General features: G+C 37.9%; 1 protein-coding gene and 1 non-coding gene across 6 annotated transcripts in view; both read left to right on the top strand.

Annotated features, from left to right (window-relative positions):
* The window catches only part of COL4A5 (collagen type IV alpha 5 chain), a 271,709-nt gene that overhangs the window by 250,376 nt on the left and 3,409 nt on the right, over nt 1–17,924 (top strand). For all 5 annotated transcript variants that reach the window (XM_060183117.1, XM_060183115.1, XM_060183116.1 and 2 more), the window contains 7 exons: nt 2,360–2,432; nt 2,548–2,619; nt 3,413–3,541; nt 4,350–4,448; nt 5,937–6,149; nt 15,584–15,761; nt 17,642–17,756. In XM_060183117.1, coding sequence (XP_060039100.1) covers nt 2,360–2,432; nt 2,548–2,619; nt 3,413–3,541; nt 4,350–4,448; nt 5,937–6,149; nt 15,584–15,761; nt 17,642–17,756 — 879 coding nt within the window. The remainder of the gene's footprint in view (nt 1–2,359; nt 2,433–2,547; nt 2,620–3,412; nt 3,542–4,349; nt 4,449–5,936; nt 6,150–15,583; nt 15,762–17,641; nt 17,757–17,924) is intronic.
* Nucleotides 1,049–1,189, top strand: LOC132535978 (U4 spliceosomal RNA). Its single transcript, XR_009547681.1, has one exon. It is a non-coding gene; the product is annotated as a U4 spliceosomal RNA (small nuclear RNA).

Here is a 17,924-nt window from a genome sequence, read left to right as displayed (position 1 = left end):
ATGTATTATTTACCCAGATGGACCAGTTGTTAATAGTTTGCCCTATTTCTCCTCTGTATGTTTGTTAGATGTGTGTGTAATTACTTTTTTGAAGCATTTGAGAATAAGTTGCTTCTACCACAAATTCACCACTAAATACTTAAGTGCATAAAAATTTCTGAGATTAAAGATAATCTTTCATAGAACCACAATGTAGTTGACAACTTCAGTAAAATGAACATGAATAAAATACTTTCATATGCCAAGTGTTTTATTTAATTTCACTTTTTTATTTTTATTTATAAAATGGAAACACTGACAAGAACCATAGGATAAGAGGGATACAACTGCACACAATTGTCACCACCAGAACTCCATATACCATGCCTTCCCCTGATAGCTTTCCTATTCTTTATCCCTCTGAGAGTATGGACCCAGGGTCATTATGAGTTGCAGAAGGTGGAAGGTCTGGCTTCTGTAATTGCTTCCCTGCTGAACATGGGGTCGATCCATACTCCCAACCTGTCTATCGTTTCCTAGTGGGGTGGGTTCTGGGAAAGCAGGTCTCCATGACACAATGGTGGGGTCATCTGCCCAGGGAAGTCTGGTTGGCATCATGTTGGCATCTGGAACCTGGTGGCTGAAAAAAGAGTTAACATATAAAGCCAAACAAATTATTGACTAATCATGAATCTAACGGCCGGAATGGTTCGTAGGAAGAGTTGGGGGGGGTCTCCATTTTATCGTAGAGGATGGAATATTCTCTATGGTTGTTGATCCATGTTAAGGGCAAGGTCCTATGGAGGCCCACAAAGGGGTCTATTGTGTTGTTCCTGATAGAGATGACCACTAACAATGGAGAGAGGATCTATTCGAGATCTAGGCCCCTCATGACTGTTTGGGAATCTCAGGACTCCCTGACTAGGGCCCCAGCTGATAGGGTGGCCTGGTAGTGACTATAGAGTGATCGTTAAAGTATGCCAGTCTCTTGCCTTTATTCAGCTTTTGTAGAATTTGACATTTTTTTAAAAAGTAGTAGCCCTTTACCACTAAAAAATTAGAATTTTCCAGCTTTGTACAGTGGAAGTATTATAGCCAGATAGGTTTATCTGAGGCACAATTATTGCTGGTTGAAAAACAAAATAGAATGTTCCGTCTTTTATTTATTATGTCTTCATAATTCTATTCATGTTGTGCATCCACAGCTGGAACACTACAGATGTAATATGTCTTCGGGTTAATAGGTCTGAAGGTCTACAACTATCATCTGCTGTATATTCAAGATCTTAATTTTTAACACCCAATATTGTGTCATTTCTCCGCTACATGGCTATTCAGTCACCCTTTAACAAATATGTTAAATTACATGAAGGCACAGTAAGATCATGCAAATGTATTGCTCTTCATCAAAATTCCTCCTTAGGTTTAACATCTTTTTATATATATTTTTTTCACCAGTAGATTTATTGTGAGCAAGTGCCTCCTTTCTCCCCCATACACTACTCATTATCACTGTGGACTCATGAATTTCCATTTTTCAATGATTTACAACTTTTTTTTAACTCTTATCACTTATTTTGATGCTCAATATTGCCCCATATTTGTCAGTCCCTTCAAACTGGATCCTGTGTCTTTCTTACACCCCCCTCTAAGACTTTCTTACATTTTTGCATAAGTTCCAGTTTACCTCGTCCTCATTTCTAATATTAAGAACTTACTTTTCCTACACTTGGATGACTGCAGAAGCCCTTTATATGATCTCTCCCTTACATATACTTCCTTTAGTTCATTCTATAAATCTTTTCAACTCATCCCTTTATTTTCATGGCTCTCAAAACCACTAAATTAATAGGCCCTACTAAGTGTTTTGTTATGTCTTTCACAATATTATTTCTACACATATGATTCTAATCTGGGCACTGATCACCTGAGGCTATACTTAAAATACTTTTTGCTAAATATAATAAAGTAATTGTCATAGTTTATTAAGAACATGCCACATGCTATTCTTTTTTCTGACTACTTAGTATGAAGTGCCCCACTTAATCTTCACAACAACCCTCTGAAGAAGATACTATTGTTTTCTCCATGCTAGAACTGAGAAAACTAGGAATCAAATAGTGTAAATAATCAACTAAAGGTCACACAAGCTTATTAACAGTAAAATTGGGATTTGAATCCTTGTAAGTTTGACTCTAAAGAAGGTATGATGTCACCATATAATACCACCTATGCCTTCATTCTATCCCCTCCCCCTATATTTTATGATTAATAGTGTCATCATAATTATCTAACCTAATAAAATTAATACATTCAAGTTATTGCTATTCATTATTTATTAATAATTGATTAATCAAAGTTAATTATTTTATTTATTCAGGGTAATCCTGGTCATCCAGGTCTCAACGGAATGAAAGGAGATCCTGGTCTCCCTGGTGTTCCAGGATTCCCAGGTATTTGAAGGGATGTTTTGAGGTTTCTCCTTTATAAACATGATATCCATTTTCTGATTTGGTAAAGATTGTGGCTGTTTTGACTGGCTGTGCAATGTATGTGTCTTCTTTGCAGGCATGAAAGGACCCAGTGGACTACCTGGTTCACCTGGCCCCGAGGGGGATCCAGGACTTACTGGGCCCCCAGGTAAGACTTATTTCTGGAGCTGGATGTACTTGATAGCCAAACACATTGAAGAATTTGAAAGCTTGTGTTAAGACTTTTAGTCAAACTATCAGAGTCTCAAATACCGAACAACAGAAAGGAAATATGTAGGACTTTACTAATATTTACTAATCTTTTAAGTACTCTATTTTATAAGTGTAGTATTGATATCACAGTTTATAAGTTTAAAGAGATTCGGGACCAACAATAATGGTTCATTGAGACCTATATGATTTTTTTATATTTTCTTTCCCGTATTTAGTTGAACTCATCACAAGAGCAAGTCATATGCGTATATGTGTACGTGTACTTTAATATTCAACTAGTTACTTTTTGCTGAGAGGCTTACATATTTTTCCTTTAAACTGTGATTAGTACATCTGCTAAATTCCTCTACTAGTTCTGTGAGTCCCATGACAAATACAGCACAAACTACAAATGATGTTAGAATCAAAATGGCCTTTCCAAAATAGAATTGTCTTCCCCTGGCACCAGTGTTTACAGATGCCTAAGGAATTAGTCTTCTACTAGCCAAGTAGTACTCCAAAGCTTGAAAATAATTGCAATATACCTGATTTTTCCATTGATTTTTTGAGAAAAAAGTTCAGTCTCTTGGGTGCATTGTGATAGATTTCCCAAATAGATTTTTGCTATACATGCAACATTTTAATACATGTAACTTGTTTCTCTCATACCAATTATTATACTGACCCTAGGTGACTTCTCCATCTACCTTCTCTTCCTTACATTCAAATGTGTGAATTGTTCTTCTTAGGTCCCCCGGGATTACCTGGTCCTTCAGGACAGAGTATTGTAATCAAAGGAGATGCTGGTCCACCAGGGATCCCAGGTCAGCCTGGATTAAAAGGTCTACCAGGATTACCAGGACCTCAAGGCATACCAGGTATTATCACAGATAATTTTAAACCATACTTATTTGAGAACATTTCCCTAGTTCTCCCTAGATGTGTCAGTTTAATCTCTGACAAGAGTCTCCGAAGCTAGTAGAATAATGGACTACCACAGGTACCGTATCTTTGTTTTTCTTGAAAATGTTCATATATTGTGCCTTGATTAATTTTAGACCTAGTCTAGTGCTTTCTGGCTTTGTGACTCTAATTTTAAGAAGTACATAATATTGTTTAAAACTCTCTAGTGAAATCAGTATGTATTTAAAATGTTATATTTTCTCTTTTCTACCCACCAGAAAGATAGAAGGATAATGTGGTAGGGCATCACTTCTCTTCCCCATTGCGAGGCTTACTTATTTTAAACTAAATCCTGTCATGTTGACCATTTGACTCTATATATGCAGTCAGCTTTGATTATAATAGAAAGCTGGAAGCTAAATTTTCATTTATTAAATTCCTAAAGGTCAACCTTTACTTAAATGAAGTTCACACACAGAACCAGCTATTCTAGCAGAGCAGATTTTAAAGTTGGGCTTTTATCACTTATTTTGTTTGAAAGGCAAAGTAGAACAGAACAAGTGCCATATTGAGGATACCTCCATAAAGACGACAGAATCTTTCAAGTCACAGTCATTGTCTGCTTCTTTGGTTCTGGACTTAAAGCATTTCTTCATTCATCTGAATTGAAGACAAATATGACTATGAACTCTTGACACTCAAGGATAGCATGTCTCCTAGATTTATCTTGGATGCAGACTTATTCAACCAACATTTAAAAACACTACTTCTCCCCCCACCCAGGTCCACTTGGCCCTCCAGGAGACCCTGGACGCAATGGACTTCCTGGTTTTGATGGTGCAGGAGGACGCAAAGGAGACCCTGGTCTTCCAGGTCAGCCAGGTGAGAAGTAAAACACTGCTCTTCATACTTAATCATTAAGTATCAGAGATCTCTGAACATAGGGCTTTCAGTTGGGGCTTTGAGAGCCTCCTATTGTGGGATCATGGCTAGTGGGTGAATCTGGTACTAGAGGAAAAAAGGAATTCATATACAAGTGATTTGCCAGTATTAAACAATTATAGAAATGTTTTTATTTGTGTATTTAAGGTACTGCAAAACCAAGCTTTCTCGAAGATGATAATTTCCTAGGTACTCCCAGTACTTCCCTTATTAGTATTTTCAAAGATTTAAACCTAACGACTGACAGTTCGGAAATTACTGTGAATATTTCCACATTTGAAAATATTACATTAGAGTACAGTTTGCAGTAAATATAATTACAAAATCGCAGTGATCCTTGAGAGTCATAATGATATCTTACACTGAAATGACGACTTGATGTGCATATTTAAGTCACTTCTTAATTAGTTGTGATACTATTTAGTTTGCTATCTACTAAATATTCTGATCTAGGAGCTGACACTGTATTTCAGTAGTAGAGGGTCTGGGTTCAGTTCCTAGGAACCCACAAAAAACAATTTAAAATCTTAATGTAGTCTGCTTCCAAAAAGAATTTCAGTCAAACTACAGTACAAAATATACCAAAGTATCACTAACATAAACAGAAGATTTTGAATGTTATTGATACTTTTTAATATAAATATATCACTAGCATCATTATAGAGAACATATTGGCAGAAATGATCTGTGGCAACAAAGAGATTCTAGAAATTCCTCTTAGAACCAATATCCTGTCATTTCATTAACAGCATTTCTAGGGAAGAAAAAAATTAGTGACAAATTCATCTTATGGGCATTGCTGTGAGGTTTTACCTAGATGAACATCATAACACACCATGGCTACAGCCCTGCTTAAAGGAAGAATTTTTAATGGGCTCAGATGAAGTGCTTAAATGGAGAAAGGAAACCAGTGGTAGATTAAAAATAGGTACCTTGAAAAGAGTTCATTTAGAATGCCATGTCAGTTCCATAAACAAAAGTTGTACCTTGGAATAACTGAAATTAAATTTCTTTCAACATGAAGCTGGCCTACTGATGGCAACCACACCCTTTCTTTATTATTTATGAATAAAACAGTGGGCTGAAATTTTGTCATATTATAGGGGTTAGACTCCTATAACATAGCAAGAAAGCTGATAATAAACAGACACCCAGAGAAACATATCTTCTTACTTTTTAATATTCTGGTAACAGGGTGTTTTAATGTCTAACGCATCAGCCAACTGCAGAAGAAATAATCATATTTAAACCTCACTGAGGATGGGAACTGTGTCTTATTTATTGTCATATCTGATATCTGAAAATGTGTTTATAGACTTGCTAAAAATATTGACTGAATTAATCAAATGCAGTCATAATGTTTTACCCATTATAATAGTAGATCAGAGTTTGACTTAATATTATGTACTCATGATTCCTTGCAACTAGGTTCTCGTGGTTTGGATGGTCCTCCTGGACCAGATGGATTGCAAGGTCCGCCAGGTCTCCCTGGAACCTCCTCTATTGCTCATGGATTCCTCATTACACGTCACAGTCAGACAACTGATGCACCACAGTGTCCACCGGGAACTGTTCAGATTTATGAAGGATTTTCTCTTCTCTATGTACAAGGAAATAAGAGAGCTCATGGTCAAGACTTGGGTGAGATAATCAGTATCTTATTTCTTAGCTATTGGGTTCTAGAATCCTGTTGGGTTCTTCTAAGAGCCAACCAAAGTGTATCTATCATTGAGGGGGCTTCCAAATTTAGTAGTGTGCTAGGGGACGGGTGGTGGCGCACCTGATTGAGTAAACATACAATGCACAAGGACCAGGTTCGAGCCCCCGGTCCCCACCTGAAGGGTGAAAGCTTCACAAGTGGTGAAGCAGTGGTGTAGATCTCTCTCTCTCTCTCTCTCTCTCTCTCTCTCTCTCTCTTCCCCTTCCCTCTCAATTTCTGGCTGTCTCTATCCAATAAATAAATAAAGGTTTAGTGGTCCAGGAGGTGGCACAGTAGATGGAACATTGGAATCTCAAGCAGGAGGTCCCAAGTTTGATCCCTAGTAGCACATGTACCAGAGTGATGTCTGGTTCTTTCTCTCTCTCTCCTCCTATCTTTCTCATTAATAAATAGATAACATCATTTTTAAAAAGTCTCCACATTAAGAAAAGAAATTTTTAAATGATGTGCCAAAGACATTGTAATATATTCACTATGAGCTTTAAATAGGTAATATTAGAAATTAAACTAAAAGATTAACTGGATGATATGAAGTACAGCCTAAAACAAGACTTTTGGAAAGGGTCACATTTACTTTTGCAAACACTTTAATTATTAAGGATATATATATCCTCTGAACCCTAAAAATTATAACTGTTATATAACATAACTCTTAGGAGATAAATTGAGAGAGGATAGTAGTAGGTAGGTAGTCTCTTTTCTGATAATGATCTTCATCAAGTTAAAAGATAACTTCTGAAGAGAATCTTGATTCCTATATCAGAGAAAGTAAGATCATTGTTTAATTGTATCAGCTTATAGTTCCTAAAAGAAGTATCTTAGCTTTTCATGGTATTATCAGAGTAGTTTACAACTATGCAAAGCAAAGCACTGTATCTCCACAATTTGCTTCATTTAATGTGTTCATGTCAATCTATATACTGAGAGGGGCAATTTGGTTGATGGAGTAAGAATAGACTGAATGACTCTCAAGAGTATTTATCATCCCTAAGAATTCTTCTTCTGGAATTTTGACTTTGGATTTTGAGATCCCGTTGTTCAACCTGGAGCTGCCCATTTTAGGAACCATTATACCTTTACCTCCAGAAACACATTTAAGAAGATGATCTAGACTTCACCTTTCTATACTTTGTGAAAGGAGATTTTTTTTCCCAACTATCGTTTTTATTTTGCTTTTATGGGGGAGGGGGGCCATGCTTTTTATTTTTTTATCTTTTAATTTTAATTTTATTTTTTTAATTTATAAAAAGGAAACACTGAAACAAAACATAGGATAAGAGAGGTACCACTCCACACACTTCTCATCACCAGAACTCCAGAACCCATCCCCTCCCTTGATAGCTTTCCTAGTCTTTATCCCTCTGGGAGTATGGACCCAAGGTCATTGTGGGATGCAGAAGGTGGAAGGTCTGGCTTCTGTAATTGCTTCTCCACTGAACATGGGTCATGAACATGGGCGTGACAGGTCAATCCATACTCCCAGCCTGCCTCTCTCTTTCCCTAGTAGGGCGGGGTTCTGGGAAATCGGAGTTTGAGGACACATTGGTGGGGTTGTCTGTCCAGGGAAGACTATTTTGCATCATGGTAGCATCTGGAACGTGGTAGATGAAAAGAGAATTAACATACAAAGCCAAACAAATTGTTGACTAATCATGAACCTAAAGGCTGGAGTAGTGCAGATGAAGAGTTGGGGGGATCTCCATTTTGTAGATAGCTAGTAGGTATATTTTAGTTATATTCCAAAGGGCCTGTGGCTATAATGTTGTTTTTGGTTTTTTTTCAACATAGGCTCCTAAGCTGAATATGGGCTCCAGATCAGATCAAATCGATGGGGTTTACAGTCAACAATATTTATACACCTTTCCCATATTTGGGAGCTACTCTCTTCCCTGATCCACTTTCTGGTCCTTTTTCCAGCCATGACATCATCTCCCCAGACAATAACTAGGATCCACCTGCATGTCAGATTTCAGGCTCAGGGGAAAAATAAAACTAGGATAAAAGGTCTTTTTCAGCTGGACCTTTCAGTAAAATAATTCTGCAGTCATAGAGAACTACAGGCTTCTCCTCTGATCACTTTATTCCCTGCAGGCAGTTCACTGGAGTAAAGTAAGAGTTTTCCCCAAAAGTTCCTTCTATCTCTTCTATGTTTCTTTTCCTTTTTTTCTTTGCTCTGCTACATTTTTCATTCCCTCCTTACTATCCTTAGTTTCAGTCTTCCTGTCCCCCCTTAAGTATTTTTTAAAATCTATTTTATGTTATTCAATTAATTTTTTTTTTTACAAATACTGAATGGTCTCACTCATAGGTGAGAATTATGAAAGTTAAAACGTATGGTAAAAATTAATTAGATATAGTCTATTGAAGCAAAGCCAAGGACTCTAAATTGGGGAGGTCATGGGGAGCTTAATAAGTGAGTAGGAACCCTGTGTGCTGTGGTGGAGGGAAATAACAAGTGTAGTGTGGCAACACATTCCACGAGGATATTTGAAACTGTACACATGTGACAGTGGTCTTTTAAGTTATCATTTTCCCCAATGAAGTGATTTTTTTCAGGTTTAACATTAGTAGCTATGCTGTACCCTGCCCAGGTTTGAGCACCAACACTATCTGGGTATGCCATCATACCTAGGAAAGTTCCATGGATGGCAAAGCACTGCTCTGCTGCCTCTTCCACTAATGTCTTTCCCTCTGTCTTATTTTCTCCCTCTTTGTCTCTATCTATAATGAAAAAGAATGCCAAAATTAAGCTTATAAGTAATGTAATAATTAATTTTTTTCTGATTTAAAAATTGACATAACTTTTTTATTATTTGTTATTTATTTATAAAATGGAAATATTGACAAGACCATAGGGTAAGAGGGGTACAACTTTACACAGTTCCCACCACCAGAACTCCATATCCAACCCCCTCCCTTGATAGCTTTCCTATTCTTTATCCCTCTGGGAGTATGGACCCAGGATCATTATGGGGTGCAGAAGGTAGGAGGTCTGGCTTCTGTAATTGCTTCCCTGCTGATCACGGGGGCGAGGGGGAGAGCTCGGCGATGACTCACGTGTTATGCATACATATCACCAAGCACAAGGACCCAGGTTTGAGCCCCAGCTCTCCACCTGCAGGGGATCCACTTCACAAGTGGTGAAGCAGGTCTGCAGGTATCTCTCTGTCTCTCCTCCTCTATGTCTCTCCATCCTCTCTCAATTTATCTGTTACCTATCTAAGAAAATTAGAAAAAAAATGGCCACTGAGAGCAGTGGATTCTTAGCACAGGCATAGAACCCCAATAACTGGAGGTCCCCTTCCTCCAAAAAAAGAAAAACAATTGACATGTCTTCATTTTGAAAATGTTACTTTCAGATTATTTTCTTTAATTTTTAATCTCTGGCATAAATTATTTAAAATATAAAATTATTTTTATTCCATTTCATTGTCGAAGTCTGTCTAGCTTGTAAAGTTTAACTGCCTGATCTATTATCAAGGCAACAAGAACCACTGGAAGTCTATGATAATTACATAACTCAAATATATAATAGAAATATGTGCACAAAAAGAAAATAAGGCTCACTATCCAGTATGTCATTATAATGTTTCAAAGCACATATATTTGATCAAATAGGGCCAGTCACGGTATGCATTCAGGCTTAGAGGCTATAGACTTGCTCTGGCTTGGGTACACTTTAGACCTCAGACATAGAATTGTGATGGGCCAAAACTTCCACTTCTTGTGACCCTAAATCACAAGAGTTCTTCTAGGACTCACAAAGATTTCAAGTTGGATATATAACTAAATGACTACACATATACATACAGAAAGAGATGGAGAAAGAAACTAGATGACTGCTCAGCTTTAGCAGAAAGAGGTGCCTGGCTTGAACCTGGGGTCTCTGGGATCTCAGGCATGCAGAGATATTGATCTCATAAACTTGTTCTATGACCCCAGTACTAAATTGGGCATATCTTAACGACTAAACAAAGAGTAGAGGTAGCTATAATTTTGATGTTAAAGACAACCACACAGTCATGGAAATACAGTCTGTGTGTGACTAGTCAAAATATTGTGGTATATTGAAAAGAGAGAAGAGGAAGCAGTTGAATACCAAAACTGTCCTATCTTAGGAGAAACATAGCATACTAAGAAGTATTAGCATACTAAAGCCATATAATTTTAGAATATAAGCATCATTGAAAATTTATGAAATTACCCTCTCTAGAACTTTGGAAACTCTAAGCCAGTATCCTTCACCATTGTTAGAAGGCCATAGCAGAGATACAACCAAGCATCCTGGTTCTCATCATTCTGGGCCATCCTTTTATATGCCACTTCCTTTACTTTTTCTTTTCTTTTTTTTTTTTAATGGACCAGAGTAGTGTACTTGACATCATCCTAATTAGGCAGCCATGTTAGGTAAAGATTTATTGCAGAGGGTGCTAGGCACTGTACACCTAGTTACACATGCATTACTATATATAAGAACCTGGGTTCAAGCCCTTGCTCCCCACCTTCAGTGGGGAAGCTTCACTAGTGGTGAAGCCAGAGTAGAGGTGTCTATCTCTCTCTCCTCTCCCTTTTTAAAAAATATTTATTTATTTATTCATTCCCCTTTGTTGCCCTTGTTTTATTGTTGTAGTTATTATTAATGTTATTGGATAGGACAGAGAGAAATGGAGAGAGCAGGGGAAGACAGAGATGGGGAGAGAAAGATAGAGACCTGCATACATGTTTCACTGCTTGTGAAGTGACTCCCTTGCAGGTGGGGAGCCAGGGGCTCGAACCAGGATCCTTATACTGGTCCTTGTGCTTTGAGCCACCAAGCTTAACCCGCTGTGCTACCGCCCAACTCCCTCCCTCTCTCTCTCTCTCTCTCTCTCTCTCTCTCTCTCTCTCTCTCTTTTTAACTTATTTTTATATTATAGAATTACATGTCTACAGGGGCTGAATCTTCAGTCTCCCCACTGCAATCAATCACAGTTCCCCTAAGGTTGTAGACATGGCCTGACCCCCTTCAAATCCTTGACTTTCGTATGTACTTTCTCCAGAAGTTCAACTCTGTGTACATTCTTTCAATAACCCCACTTTTCACATTCCCTTTAACTAGAATCCATCTCCTTACTTGATAAAAATAATTGTAGTATGGCACACTGTCTTGAAGTAAAAAAAAAAAAAAAAAAAAAAAAACCTAGAACACAGATTTAAAATGAAAATTTAAAGTAATGATTTTGTTAAATTCCCACTAACACCAAGGGTCTATAATTCACTTCTAATGCAGCTCATTAAGAAATATATTCCAGGGAGTCAGTTGGCAGCACACCTAGTTAAGCTCACATAGTAGTATACACAGAAACATGCACAAGGACCCAGATTCGAGCCCCTGCTCCCCACCTGCAGGGGGAAAGCTTTGTAAATGGTGATGGTGGAGCAGGTCTGCAGGGGTCTCTCTCTTCTCTCTCTCTCTCTCTCTCTCTCTCTCTCTGTGTGTGTCTCTCTCTTTCTCTTTCTCTCTCTCTTTAGTGACTGAATATAGATTTACAAAACTGTATGATGACAGGGGCATAGTACTGCACCATTCCAACCATCAGAGTTCTGCATCCCATTGTCTCCGTTGGAAACATCACTAGTTCTCTCAAGGTCACAATTATGGGATGACTCATTTCTGTAACTATCTATATTTATACATATTTGTCCATTTTTTCCCGTGTTTCTGCCTTCTCTTCCTTTCTAAGTCATATGTACACCTATTCCTACTTCTGAGTGTCCTTCCTTTTTTCCTCTTATGTCTCTGGGTCCTGATGGAATTGGAGGTCAGAGACCTCTGGTCATCTTCCTCCTCTGGGAGTATGGACCAAAATTCTTTATGAGATACAGAAGGTAGGAGTTCTGGTTTCTGTAATTGCTTCTTTGCCGAATATGAATGTTGGCCGGTCTATCCACACCTCCAGTCTATTTCTGTTTATACCTAGTAGGGTAGAGCTCTGGAGAGGTGAGGCTCTGGGATACATTAATGAGGTCATCTGCCTGGGGAAGTCAGCAAGGAATCATATTAGCATCTACAACTTGGTGGCTGAAAAGCAGTAAGATATAAAGCAGGATAAAATTATGAATAAATAAGAACCAAAAGGCAGGAATAGCACAGATGAGAATAGGAATCTTATGATGAAAGGAAGCTAGGAAGTCTATTTTAGGTATGTTCCTAGGGGCCCATACTTTAGTAATTTGTGCTCAAGCTTGATAGCTAACATAGAGGTGACAAAAATGTTGTCTGGGAAGATGGTGTCAGAGTTGAGAATAAGGCAAGAAGTTCGAGTAGGACAGAGAATAGCTCCCAGACATGAAAATATATATATATAAAATAAACAGTTTACCCCATCAATTTGACCCAGGGTCCATATATGTTCATGTTGGAGCCTGTGTAACCTCGGAGTCCCTAGCAGTCTTGATTTGCAATCCCTGGTCACTGTCAGGAATATTCTAAGTGCATACATTTCAGAACCAGTTTTCCTTGAGTGACAGGGTAGGATGACCCAGCCTCCCTTTGGAAAGTAGGGCATTCCTTACCATTGCTACTTTAGAGTGAAGATAGGTTCCTAGAGCAGCCCACAAGAGAACCTATGTTGATGTTCCTGATGGAAGTGACCAGTGATGGTGGAGAGAGGGATCTATGTCTTCCATCTCACTATTCACTATCTCCCCCTCCCCTCTCAATTTCCTACTGAATAAAATAGGGGGAAATGGTCTCCAGGAGCAGTAGATCATATTGCAGGCACTGAGCCCTAGTGCTGACAAATAATAAATAAATAAATAAATATCAGAAATATATTCCAGGGTGCAGGTGGTGATGATCCCAGTTAAGCACACATTTGACCATGTGAAAGGACCCAGGTTCAAGCCCCAACTCCCCACCTGCAGAAGGGACACTTCACTAGCACTGAAGCAAGTCTGCAGACGTCTTTCTCTCTCGCTCTCTATCTTTCCTCTTCTCTCAATTTCTCTCTGTCTTGTCCATTAAAAAAGAAGGGGGGAGGTGGCCTCCAGGACCAGTGGATTCGTAGTGCAGACACCAAGCCCAAGTAATAACCCTGGAGGCAAAAGAAAAAAAAAAAGGAGTGGTAGATTCCTAGTGCTGGCACTAAGCTCTAGCAATGACCATGGTGACATTAACAAATATATATATATTCCAAAATATGGAGATTTTCCTCAAAAAATAAAATGACAATTCCATGTAACTTAGTTATCTCACTTCTGAATATTTTCCCCAAAATATAAAACCACCAGTTTGAAACTAAACTATCTCAATATTTTCACACTTATTGCAGCAGTATTTACAGTAGTCAAGAACTAAAAATAAACTGTTTTTTAAATTTGATAAATGAATGGAAAATATGAAACATACATACACACAATATGAAATACTACTAGCTATTCAAAAATATGAAATTGTGTTATCAGTGGTAAAATAGATAAATCTAGAAGGTGTTATTCATTGTTTTAGTTAGTAAGTTTGTTTTTGTTTTGGCTACCAGGGTTATTGCTGGGACTTGGTATCAGCAAGATGAAACTGTCACTTTTTTTTTAATATTTATTTTCCTTTTTGTTGCCCTTGTTTTATTAATTTTTTATTATCTTTATTTATTGGATAGAGACAGCCAGAAATCAAGAGGGAAGGGGGTGATAGGGAGAGAGACACCTGCAGCCCTGCTTCACCACTTGTAAAGCTTTTCCCCTGCAGGTGGGGACCAGGGGCTCGAACCCGGGTCCTTGCACATTGTAATACATGCGCTTAACCAGGTGCACCACCACCCAGCCTCTGAAACTATCACTCTTGATAGACATTTCTTTTTATCTTTCTTTTGATAGAAACAGGGAGAAATAGGGTGGAGAAACAAAGAGAGACATCTCCAGTACTGTTCCACTGTTCGTGAAAGTTCCCCTTACCCTGTGGGTAAGGACTGGGAACTTGAACCTTGGTCCTCACACATGGCAATGGATGTGCTCTAAGGGGTGTGCCTCAGGCTTCCCTAAGGGCATTATTCTTAGCAAAATAATTGAGAGGAATAGCAAGTGATTTCAGTCATATGTGGTAAATAGAAGAAAAGTAACTTGGGGCAGGCGGTGGCGCACCTGGTTAAGTGCACACGTTACATTGTACAAGGACCCAGAATCTAGCTCCTGGTCCCCACCTTCTGGGGGAAAGCTTCACTAGTGGTGAAGCAGGGCTGCAGGTGTCTCTCTTTCTCTTTCCCTCTATCTTCCCCTCCCCCTCAATTTATCTCTTTCTCTATTCAATTATATATAAAAAGTAACTATGTGAACTAACTAGAGCAAAATTGGACTTCTGCACTGTGGAGAAAAAATGTGATTACATTGAAACCCCTAGCTCCTTCTCCCATGGGATAATACAGCTAAAAGTTTGTGACCTGGAAGAGAGACCACACCAAACTAGGCTAGTACAATGATCTTGGACCTCCATTTTCCAGGACTGTGATAAATGAATTTCTGTTACAAAAAAATAATTATCTAATCATGCTATCTAATCTAATCTAATCTAATCACGAAAGGGTATGAATTCTTACATGGGTGCAAGTATTTTTAAAGAACTTTCACAAGTGTTACTGGGGAAAAAATGCAGACTCCACATTGGTTTTTTAGTCAAAGCATGATAGCCACAGAATACCAGACAGCAGGAATAGCCAGTTAACTCTGTCTTCATAAATATACCAGCACCTTCTGGAAGATTTCCCTATGGATAAGAGAACTGCTTCTTAACTGAATTATCCTCAGTAAACTACTCAGCATTCTCCACAAAACATTGTTGTTTATAAGATGCATCACCAGTTTAAAAACAGTACTAGGGAATGTATAATGAGTAACTATAATAAATGTCTACATTATATATCATGATTTTAGAAATGTTGAAATAAGATTAAATATGCATTTAAAGAATCAGTACATATCATCTAAGAAATGTGGAGAAGTTCATCTTTTTAAAAAAATTTATATTTATTTTCCCTTTTATTGCCCTTGTTTGTTGTAGTTGTTGTAGTTATTATTGTTGTTATTGATGTCGTCATTGTTAGATAGGACAGAGAGAAATGGAGAGAGGAGGAGAAGACACAGGGGGAAAGAAAGAAAGACACCTGCAGACCTGCTTCACCACTTGTGAGGTGATCCCCTGCAGGTGGGGAGCCAGGGGCTGGAACTTATGCCTGTCCTTGTGCTTCACATCACGTGAGCTTAACCTGCTGGCTACGGCCCGACTCCCAGAAGTTCATCTTTGAAAGATTATTTGTTAGTGTTTTAGAAGAAACTGAAATATCATGACAAGTTTCTCCATCTTTTTCTCCTCACTTCTTTCTAGGAACTGCTGGCAGCTGCCTTCGTCGCTTCAGTACCATGCCTTTTATGTTCTGCAACATCAACAATGTGTGCAACTTTGCCTCAAGAAATGACTATTCTTACTGGCTATCTACCCCAGAGCCCATGCCCATGAACATGGAGCCTCTGAAAGGTCAAAGCATCCAGCCATTCATTAGCCGGTGAGACATTGGCTTAGTTTTAACAACACCCATTTAGTATACTGAGTCAGAAGTGAGTCCAAAGTTAATAATCTGATCATATTATTCACTGGTTAAGTAGAACAGAGGTGCCTGTATAAAACTCAATTCAGCATATATCCTGATTCATTTTTATTGAGGTTCTATTTTTGAATAAGTCTCATGATGAAGCATAGAGAACTATATGAACAACTCACTCTAGTCATTAGGTAAGTATTCATCAAGTGATCTAATGTCAGTATTGGGGCCACTGCTACAATAGATATAATGTTGTGTAATAGATATAATGTTATGGATATTTAATTATAAGCTGGACAAATAAGGGATGACTAGATGGAAGAAATGAATTTTGCATTAAGTAGTCATTGAAGGATGAAAATAGCTTGAAATAGGCAGTTACAATAGGAGAAATTATATACAAGGCATGAGAATAAGTAGTAGATTTATGAGTCTAGAATGTAATATATGAAGTTTGTTTAGGTAGAAGAGATTGGAAAGTTAATTTAGACCTGGATGGTAGGCTTGATTTTAGTTTGGAATTTGGTATGTAGTAGGAAGCCCTGAAAAGTTTTGAGGGACATATCAGGGAGAGCCATCAATATGTAGTGTGGTTTACAGAGAGAGTACTCAGATCTCTTAGATTGAAGGCATTACTGTAATCTGGTAGGGTTGTATTAATACTTGCAGTAGGGGACATGTATCATATGGATATAGTAGATAAGGTTTGGCAGTTAATCAGCTATAGGAAGGAGAAAATGATAGCCAAGGTTCAGAACATGAGTAACTAAGAGGGGTACCAATAATAGGTTTTTTCTCTTATATCTTGGCATAGTAGATATCACCATTTTTATTATGTTTATGATTGAGTTGTTCTAGGATTCCAATAACCATAAAAGGTGAATCAATATACAGTCTAATTTCTTGGACATTGAAAGTAAAGTTTGTGCATAATTGAGCTTCTCTTCATAAATCCACAGTGCTTATTTTAAAATACATATGCCCAAGGTTTGAGGGAATTCATTGCAATTTTTTTTTTTACCAGAGCACTGTTCAGCTCTGGTTTATGGTGGTGCAGGTTATTGAACCTGGGACTTCAGAGCCTCAGGCTTGAGAATCTCTTTCCATGACCATTAGCTATCTACCCCAGCCCTGCTATTTTTTTTTTTTTTAGTTCAAAGTTTTGGAAATAGAAAATACCCTAAAAACCATGCCCAATTTTATAGATAGCAATTGCCTGTTTAATTCAGCCCTATATCAAATTGTCTATCCCTCATGAATTTGGTATACTTTGCCATATTTCCTCTGCTGTTTATTTGATTTTATAAATTTAAGGCACATCCCCAAGTGCCTAGGTACCAGCATTCTGGATGTGTTATACTTTTCCAGATGAGGTCAAATGGTTTATGAATTCCATCTGTGCCAAGAATAATAGATGGGGACTTAGAAATCATCTGTTTCTTGCCTTTTCTAGTTTACTAGATATTTTTCTTACTACAGTTTCAGAATTAATGTCTACCATTCAGTTGAGTACTTTGAGAGAAAGTAATATGTTTAATACACTAGCCCAAATTCTTATAGCGGATGCAAATTTAGGACAGGTTGGACAGTGAAAATGCTTAACAAAGTGGTTCTGCTATTTCTTGAAGAAAAACCCGTAGCCCAAGTGTATAATTTTATTATACGTTGGAAGAGAGGGACTTAGGTAAAATAAATTCTCAGAGTGAATTATTTCCCTCCTTGTCTGAACACTGAAGGCACTATAATGTTATACTGGGAAGGTTTTAAAATGGAACGAATGCTATTCCCCACATACTCACTCTGTAATTTATGTTCCCTTTCCCCCTCTTTTTTTTTCCCACCAGATGTGCAGTATGTGAAGCTCCAGCTGTGGTGATTGCAGTTCACAGTCAGACCATCCAGATTCCTCGCTGTCCTCAAGGGTGGGATTCTCTCTGGATTGGTTATTCCTTCATGATGGTATGAACCACTCTTCTTTTCTTCTGTCATTGTAGCTAAATGTCTACCAAATTTGCATCTTTTCACAACAGAAAGAATCCCTGTCATTTGAAACTCATAATGCTATCTTCTCCCTTACACATTTTCTCAAACATATTTCCAGAACCTGTTGCTTTTGCTGGGTACCTT

This window comes from Erinaceus europaeus, chromosome X, assembly GCF_950295315.1.
Source record: "Erinaceus europaeus chromosome X, mEriEur2.1, whole genome shotgun sequence".
NCBI classification, from domain to species: domain Eukaryota; kingdom Metazoa; phylum Chordata; class Mammalia; order Eulipotyphla; family Erinaceidae; genus Erinaceus; species Erinaceus europaeus.
Note: the sequence above shows the minus strand (reverse complement) of the source record. Positions and strands in the feature narration are given on the sequence as shown.